General features: G+C 44.7%; 2 protein-coding genes across 2 annotated transcripts; both read right to left on the reverse strand.

Annotated features, from left to right (window-relative positions):
• Nucleotides 1-959: 959 nt before the first annotated feature.
• LOC122927186 lies at nt 960-3,409 on the reverse strand. Its single transcript, XM_044278796.1, has 2 exons — nt 1,245-3,409; nt 960-1,056 (listed from the first exon to the last, which is right to left on the reverse strand). The coding sequence occupies exon 1, from the start codon at nt 3,377-3,379 to the stop codon at nt 1,496-1,498; it is 1,884 nt and encodes a 627-aa protein (XP_044134731.1). The 5' UTR covers nt 3,380-3,409; the 3' UTR covers nt 960-1,056; nt 1,245-1,495.
• Nucleotides 3,382-8,266, reverse strand: LOC122925569. The gene is made up of 3 exons (XM_044276928.1): nt 8,056-8,266; nt 3,422-7,867; nt 3,382-3,387 (listed from the first exon to the last, which is right to left on the reverse strand). The coding sequence occupies exons 2-3, from the start codon at nt 7,496-7,498 to the stop codon at nt 3,382-3,384; spliced, it is 4,083 nt and encodes a 1,360-aa protein (XP_044132863.1). The 5' UTR covers nt 7,499-7,867; nt 8,056-8,266.
• Nucleotides 8,267-8,527: the final 261 nt, after the last annotated feature.

An 8,527-nucleotide genomic window follows, 5' to 3' on the forward strand; every position in this document is an offset into this window, starting at 1 on the left:
CTGGAGAAACTGCTGTGTCATTGGCATTGAGTATCATTGAAGTTCTAATGTATGTCTGTGAGAGATGGGAAGTTGTAACATTGTATTTGTTTGGGTTGTGTTTTTTCACTGCACCCCTCAAACTAGAAGGTTCTAGTTCAGCTAAAAATGTTATATAAGGAGAGCAGTCAGAGTGCCTAGTGTTCTGCAGTTAGGGATCAGTGCTTAGAAGAAAAAAATTCATGCCAGACTGCAAGAGTGACCAGAAGAAGACACTGAGATGGAGATGCTGAACCACAGACCATGGGTCACCAGCCGGACTACTGAGCCACAGACCATGGGCCTCAAGCCTTTGTCAAGAGTACCACCCTTCTTAGAGAGAGAGAGACAGCTAGCTCAGTACTTTCCTCAGCTTCAAACCCTTCCTTTGCCTTGGAGGAGACTGGAGAAGCCAGCCCTATGCCTCACCTGTATTGTTTTTCACTTGAATTCCCTCCAGTAAAGAAGCACACTGGTTTACTGCAGAATCTGACTCTGGACTTAATTCCCATTGGGGTGCACCAGGGGCGGATTAAGTGCATGATAGGCCCGGGGCTGTCTACATAACTCGGGCCCTTCCCTCAATTTTAGTTTAATTTTTTCTGTATGAAGAGGCTGCGGTGCTTCGTGAGTGCCACAGTCTCTTCCTAGGCCATATGACATCACATTCATCATTCACATGATCTAGGTACAGCTCTGTCCCATCTGAGTGATTAGGTCTGAGCTGCAATACCAAACGCAGGGCTATCAAATGGACATCGCTGTGCTTGGTGAGGAGCAAAGAGGCTGCACAGCTCCCTGGGACATAGCGGTCTCCTCAAACAGCTGATTGGTGGGGGTACCAGGAGTCAGACCCCCACTGTAATGTCTCGGCTGCGTGTTGCTTCAGGTACACAGCTTAACATCAAGTATAAACCCAATCCCAATGAAAGATGCGCTGGTTTGCTGAACTGATGCAATCTTTACTGAGATATAATGAACAGGAATGTGTACAATAATGTTCATATGATATGATATGGGATGATATGTGAGGTAAAACTGTGAAACAAACATAAAAAGAGAAATATAAGCATGGCTAATTCAAGCAACATACATTATACATAGCTAATACAAAAGATAGGGCCTAACTAACATGTGCTTGCTTACTACACTGAAACACACATTATCTATCTGCAATGTCTAACATCCCTCTACACAAGCTGAACTAGCAAAACCCCTTTACTCACAGGCTTTGGTGTTCGTCAGGTTTGCAATCTGTAATAGCTTTAAGATGTCCTGTGGATCTGGTCACTATAGTAGCCAGAGCTGGACTGAACAGGATATGTCCCAGCAAGCCCTAGAGAGTACAGAGAAGACCCGCCTCTAGGCTTCAAGAAAATGGAGGGTCTTAAAGAAACAGACACTACTGAGTGCCAAGCATGTAATATACATTGCAAAGGCAGCACACTCCCCACCTGGCGTACCATTGGTTATGCCACTAACCTTTGGACAGAAGTAAAACTACTTCAGAAATTGGCCTAGCATACACCTTGGGAATGCCCTGTCTAACAACTCTAACTTCAACTTTTCTAACTCTAGCATCACCACTAGGATCAGTCGCCACAATGAGTCCAATAGGCCATTCATTCCTGTGGGCCTGAGTGTCTTTTAATAAGACAATGTCTCCAACTTGTAAGTTGGGTTTGTCATCCTGCCATTTCTTGCGTGGCTGGAGTGTCACCAGGTATTCCTGTCTCCACCTCTTCCAGAAAATGTCTGCAAGGCTTTGAACTTGTCTCCATTGCTTAGTATACAAGTCCTTGAGGTCAAAGTCTCCAGTGGGAGCTGTCACTGGTTCCATCTTCTGGGTCAGCAGCATTGCGGGTGTCAAGACTGATGGCATCTCTGGATCTGTAGACACTGGAACCAAAGGTCTGGCGTTCATAATGGCCACGACTTCAGCCATTAGTGTAGTTAAAGCTTCATGAGTGAGGCGAGTAGACCCAACCTTCAGGAGCATGGCATCCAGAATACGACGAGCTACTCCAATCATCCTCTCCCATGCTCCTCCCATATGCGATGCGTGTGGAGGATTAAAAGTCCAAGTGCATCCTTGATCTTGAAGATAGGAACCTGTTTCAGAGTCTGTAGAGATGATTTTCAACTCCTTGCAGGCCCCAATAAAGTTTGTGCCGCGGTCTGAACGAATCAATTTCGCTGGTCCTCTGATAGAGAAGAATCTTCTCAAGGCATTGATGAAACTTGAAGTGGATAAAGATTCAATCACTTCAATATGAACTGCTCTAGTACTCAGGCAAGAGAACAGAACAGCCCAACGTTTACTTTCGGCACTGCCTCCTCTAGTCTTGCGAGAAGAGATGTTCCATGGTCCAAAAACGTCTAGACCTACGTGAGTGAACGGAGGATCTGAAGCAAGTCTGTCTGCAGGTAAGTTTGACATCTTCTGAACCTCAAGTTTCCCTCTAATCTTCTTACAGGTAACGCATTGGCTGATCACGCTGGAGACTAGTCTCTTACCTCCTATGATCCACAATCCTGCTGACCGTACTGCTCCTTCAGTGAAGTGTCGTCCTTGATGTGCAACTTGCTCGTGATAGTGTCTTACCAGAAGAAGAGCGATGTGATGATTCTTAGGTATGATGAAGGGATGTCTCTCTTGGATAGTCATATCCGCTGCCGACAAACGACCTCCAATTCTTAGTACTCCGTCTTCGTCGAGGATAGGGTTCAACTTCTTGAGCGAACTGTGTCGAGAAATCTCTTTCTTTTTCAGAAGGCTTTGAATTTCTTCTTTAAAGACTTCCTGCTGGACGCATTTGATGATCGCGACCTTGGCTTGTTCAAGATGGTCGTTGCTACGTTGATCAGTATTAGTAGCTCTGGAGGAGTATCTGGCTAGACAGATAAGTTTTCCGATTGCACGAGTCAGCGACTTCCATCTGGAAAACCTTTCAAATCTATGGGCGCCCAGACTGTCTCTGGTAACTAAAGTCTTGCAAACTGCAACTTGAGGTCTTACCTCTTTGTCTTGATCTGGTTCTATGAGCTGAAAGGTCTCTACCTGAGTAGTCTCTTTGATTTCTGGCTTACCAAGAAACGATGGACCTACGAACCAGTTAGTTTGCTTGAGTACAGCGGCTGACACCAATCTTGTCCCATGATCCGCTGGGTTCTTGTCTGTGCTGATGTAATGCCACTGATCTGGACTTGTAGACTTTCTGATACGTGTCACTCTGTTGGTCACGTATGTGTAAAATCTTTTTGAAGTGTTGTGAATATATCCTAACACAATCTTGCTGTCCGTATAAAAGTTCACTGCATGGACCTCAATGTCCAGTTCAGTCGTAATCATGTCTGCCATCTCTACCGCTAAGACAGCAGCACAAAGTTCTAGACATGGGACAGTGTGAGCAGGTCTGGGAGCTAGTTTAGATTTTCCCATGATGAACCCAACATGGCTTTGTCCCTCAGTGTCTATTACCCTGAGGTAAGTTACAGCTGCAATAGCCATAGTGGAAGCGTCAGAGAATACGCATAATTCTCTCCTCTTTGTAGCAGACAAGGAAACAAATACGTACGGTCTTGAAATGTAGAGTTGTTCAAGCTCTAACAATGAGTCTTTCCACACCTTCCACTGCATTCGCTTCTCGTCAGGAAGAAGTACGTCCCAGTCAATTTGTTCCTGCTCAGTAGTGATCTGTCTCAAAAAAGCTTTGCCTTGCATGATGATGGGTGCTACGAATCCCAGGGGGTCATAAAGACTGTTGACTGTAGATAGGACACCTCTTTTTGTGAATGGTTTCTCTTCTCTGGAGACCCTGAAGGTGAAACTGTCAGTCTTTAAGTCCCAACTAAGCCCAAGACTTCTTTGCAAGGGTGGTGATTCTGTTCCTAGATCTAAGTCTTTGAGGTCTTTAGCACGGTCTTCCATTGGAAATGCTTCCATGACTCTGTAGCTGTTGGAAGCTACCTTGTTCAATCTTATGTTGGATTCTGCCAACATTTCTTTTGTACTTTTTAGGACGTTAATAGCTTCTTCGTTGCTGGAGAAAGAAGCAAGTCCATCGTCCACGTAGAAGTTCTTCATGACGAACTGTTTGGCTTCTTGACCATGTCTTTCACCTTGCTGTGCTGCTCGTTTCAGGTTGTAGATAGCTACAGCTGGGGAAGGGCTGTTTCCGAACACATGTACCTTCATCCTGTACTCTATGATGTCTTTGTTAAAGTCATTGTCTGCATACCACAGGAACCTTAAGTAGTCTCGGTGATCTTCTCGAACGAAGAAACAGTAGAACATCTGTTGTACATCTGCTGTTACTGCTACAAGTTCTTTCCTGAACCTGATGAGTACTCCAAGGAGTGTGTAGTTCAGGTCAGGTCCGCTGAGAAGGACGTCATTTAGTGAGATGCCTTCGTGCTTCGCACTAGAGTCAAATACTACACGTATCTGACCTGGTTTTTGAGGATGATACACTCCAAATATTGGTAAGTACCAGTGTTCTTGGTTTTCTTGTAGTGGTGGTGCCCTTTCTGCATGCTCGTTGTCAAAAATCTTTTGCATGAAGGCTTGGAAGTGTTTCTTCATATCTGGCTTTCTTTGTAGAGTGCGCTGCAACAAACTGAAGCGTTTCTCTGCTTGTACCTTGTTGACAGGAAGGCGATGGCGTGGTGACCGGAAGGGTAGAGGGGCTACCCAGCTGCCTGACTTGTCTCTGTAGACTTCTCTGTCCATGATCTCGAGGAAGAGGGTATCTTCTACCGAGGGTGATGGCTTGTCGTCGTCTCGTGTTCTTTCAAACACCTTACAACCCAGTTCATCTGTATTTCCAGTTGAGGCTAAGTCTTCCATGCACCTCTGGATACTCCGATGATGTGTTGGGTTATCTAATCTCTCTTTAATGTGTAGACTGTTGGTACATGGGCAAAGACAAGATGTACGACCATTCTGCAACAGATGTGTTCTGTAGACATTTACCTTTGATGGTTTGTGCAGTCCGTCTAGACATACTTCTCCAACGATGACCCATCCAAGATCAAGGCGTTGTGCAAATGGTGCATTGTGTGGCCCATTGTACTGTTCTCTGACTTTGTGCAATCTGAGAATATCTCTCCCAAGTAGAAGGGTGATTGCAGCATCTGGATCTAGTGCTGGTATTTGGTCTGCTATTCGCACCAAATGAGGTTGATGACGAGCAACTTCAGGTGTGGGTATCTCTGACCTGTCGTCTGGTATCTCATCGCATTCTATGAGGGTAGGTAGAGTCACCTTTGTCTTTCCATCTAATGACTCGATGATGTAGTTATTAGCTCTTCTCCCTATTGTCTCTACAACTCCAGAACAAGTCTTCAAGGTGTATGGAGTTGGACTTCCTTTGTCACCGAAGAGGTCAAAGAATTCTGTTTTTGCCAGAGATCTGTTACTCTGTTCATCCATGACTGTGTACATCTTGATTGCTTTTTCTCTAAAACCTGCTGGATACACCTTGACTAAGCATATCTTGGAGCACGATCTTGAGCGGCCCTGCTCTGTACAGATCTCAGTGCACTTTGAGGTTACTGCTGGCGTTATACTCTCTCCTTGCTCCCCACCATGATCTTCTTGAGTTGCTTGAACTTCTTGTTTCCATGGTGGTGGTCCCGGGTGCAGTGCTGACAAGTGTTTGTCACTGTTACACTCTGCGCATTGTATTGTTTTTGTACAGTCTTTTGCAAGATGCTGAATTGAAGCGCAGCATCTGAAACAAATGCGATTGTCTTTAAGATAAGCTTTGCGCTCTTCTAACGTCTTACTTCTGAAACTGCGACATTTTCTTAGTGGATGAGGCTTAATGTGGATAGGACATATTTTGTCTGACTCCTCAACTTTCTTCCTTGTGTTGTCTTCCTGATTAGCTGCAGATTCAGGCGGGACTTCTGTCTTCCTTACAGAAACTGTTGCTCTGCGTTCTTTGTAAAGCCCTGGAGGTTTCTGCTCTACCTTTGGGAAGCTTGCCGTTCTCTTGTTCAGGAAAGCAAAGCTTGGGTCATTGCGTATTTCAGCTTGGTCTTCTATGAATTCAGCGAAGAAGGCGAATGGTGGAAATGCAACATGATGATCTTTCTTGTATCTTGAAGCTTGAGCTACCCACCTTTCTTGCAAGTTGTAAGGAAGTTTCTCGATTATGGGCTCAACTCCACGTGCTGTATCCAGATATGAGAGACCTGGCAGATATCCACTAGACTTAGCGGCTTCTATTTCTAAGAGTAGGTCTCCCAAACCTCTCAGCTTTTGGTAATCCTTATTTGTTATTCTTGGATAGTTTTCTATCCTTTTCAGAAGAGCATCCTCGATCACTTCAGGTGATCCATAGCATTGTTCTAGTCTCCGCCACACCATTGCAAGTCCTGCTGCTGCGTCATGAACATGTACTGATCTGATCCTTTGGGCTTGCTCAGTGGACTCTGGACCTAGCCATCTGACAAGCTGGTCAAGCTTTTCTTTCTCTGTCAGGTTTAAGTTTTGGGTACCGCTCAGGAAAGATGATTTCCAGGCCCAGTAGTTTTCTGGACGGTCATCGAATTTCATGAGACCAGCGCCCACTATCTCACGGTGCATCAGGAATTTTGCCACTTCTATAGCACTTGTTGCGTCTGGCGAATGCTTCTCGCGTGTAAACTCAGGGTATGGTTGCGGCTGGTAAGGCTGATGAGGCGCTTGTCTGAATCTACTTTGTTTAGGTGGTTGTTCTCGTCTGTTGTAAGTCTTTCTGCTATAATCCAGACTTGTATTTGCTTGAGGAGGGAGTACGCGAGCATCCGTTTGCACTCTTGGAGGGTTGGCAGATTGGTCTCTAAGCATGCGACCACTTGACTTCCCACACTGAGATTCTGATTTAGTCTTGCAATGTTGCGTAGTATCAAAGTTGCTTATTGCTGGTGGAGTCAATGAAAGCCTAGGTGCGTCATTGGACTGCTGGTCGGTGTACATGGTTGCTTGTGACTGTACGTACTCACGGGTGCGTTGGATTGCGCTGTGGGATGACGTCTGGTTTTCTATGCCATCGAACTGAGCTTCAGCAGCCCTTGTGAAAACTTCTGCCTCGGCTAAGGCTGCTGCCGCGTTTTTCTGCTGTTTGAGTAAGTGTAAAGATGCTTCCACTTCTGCTTTCTTTTTAAGTGCTTCAGATTCACTTTTTGCTTGCTCTCTCATCAATTCAGCTTCCTGCTCCGCATAAGAAGCCATGGCGCAAGCTGCCTCTGCTTTTGCTCTTGCCCTAGTCGCTTTGTCGCTAGCCGATGACAGACTGGTGATGCCTGAACGTCTAGAACTAGTACGCTTAGATCTTGCTGAATCGGCGCTAGCTGAAGTCAGATTTGTTTGACTGGATGCTCTGGACAGTGTTGTGTATCTAGACTTGATTCTTGGCAAGCTGTGTGTGTCATCTTCCTTATAGGAGCATTGAGGGTTAACTGTCAGAGTGTTGTTCCCTGTGTTCTGCATCTTGATTTAGCTGGCAGCGTGGATAATGATGATGACTGGACACAGGCAGTATCAGTGTTGTAGTGAGTGAGAGAAATTAGTTTCACTTTCGTTTCACTCCACGTGGCTGAAAGGAGTTATTAGTCCTTTTACTGCGGAGGACGATTTAAAGCTGTTTAACTGCTTCTGACAACGTTTTAAAGCCTTTTTACTATAATGTCTCGGCTGCGTGTTGCTTCAGGTACACAGCTTAACATCAAGTATAAACCCAATCCCAATGAAAGATGCGCTGGTTTGCTGAACTGATGCAATCTTTACTGAGATATAATGAACAGGAATGTGTACAATAATGTTCATATGATATGATATGGGATGATATGTGAGGTAAAACTGTGAAACAAACATAAAAAGAGAAATATAAGCATGGCTAATTCAAGCAACATACATTATACATAGCTAATACAAAAGATAGGGCCTAACTAACATGTGCTTGCTTACTACACTGAAACACACATTATCTATCTGCAATGTCTAACATCCCTCTACACAAGCTGAACTAGCAAAACCCCTTTACTCACAGGCTTTGGTGTTCGTCAGGTTTGCAATCTGTAATAGCTTTAAGATGTCCTGTGGATCTGGTCACTATAGTACCCAGAGCTGGACTGAACAGGATATGTCCCAGCAAGCCCTAGAGAGAACAGAGAAGACCCGCCTCTAGGCTTCAAGAAAATGGAGGGTCTTAAAGAAACAGACACTACTGAGTGCCAAGCATGTAATATACATTGCAAAGGCAGCACACCCACCATCTCATAACTCTCTGAGTACAGATGTCATAGATGTTACCTGCAGTCCTATGTAACACCCCACATAACACAGTGAACTATTGTGTTATGTGGGGTGTTACATAGGACTGCATGGAACATCTGCTACATTATCTGCACACAGAAAGTTATCACTGTTATCTGGGCTGTTACATAGGACTGCAGGTGACAAATTAAAATTTTAGTTGTCAAATTTAAAATACATACGATTATGCTAAAAAAGACTTGG

The sequence above is a fragment of the Bufo gargarizans genome, chromosome 2, assembly GCF_014858855.1.
Source record: "Bufo gargarizans isolate SCDJY-AF-19 chromosome 2, ASM1485885v1, whole genome shotgun sequence".
NCBI classification, from domain to species: Eukaryota; Metazoa; Chordata; class Amphibia; order Anura; family Bufonidae; genus Bufo; species Bufo gargarizans.

Coding starts and splice junctions, on each gene's coding strand:
- LOC122927186 (XM_044278796.1), bottom strand. CDS start 3,379: ATGGCAGACATGATTACGACTGAACTGGACATTGAGGTCCATGCAGTG.
- LOC122925569 (XM_044276928.1), bottom strand. CDS start 7,498: ATGCAGAACACAGGGAACAACACTCTGACAGTTAACCCTCAATGCTCC.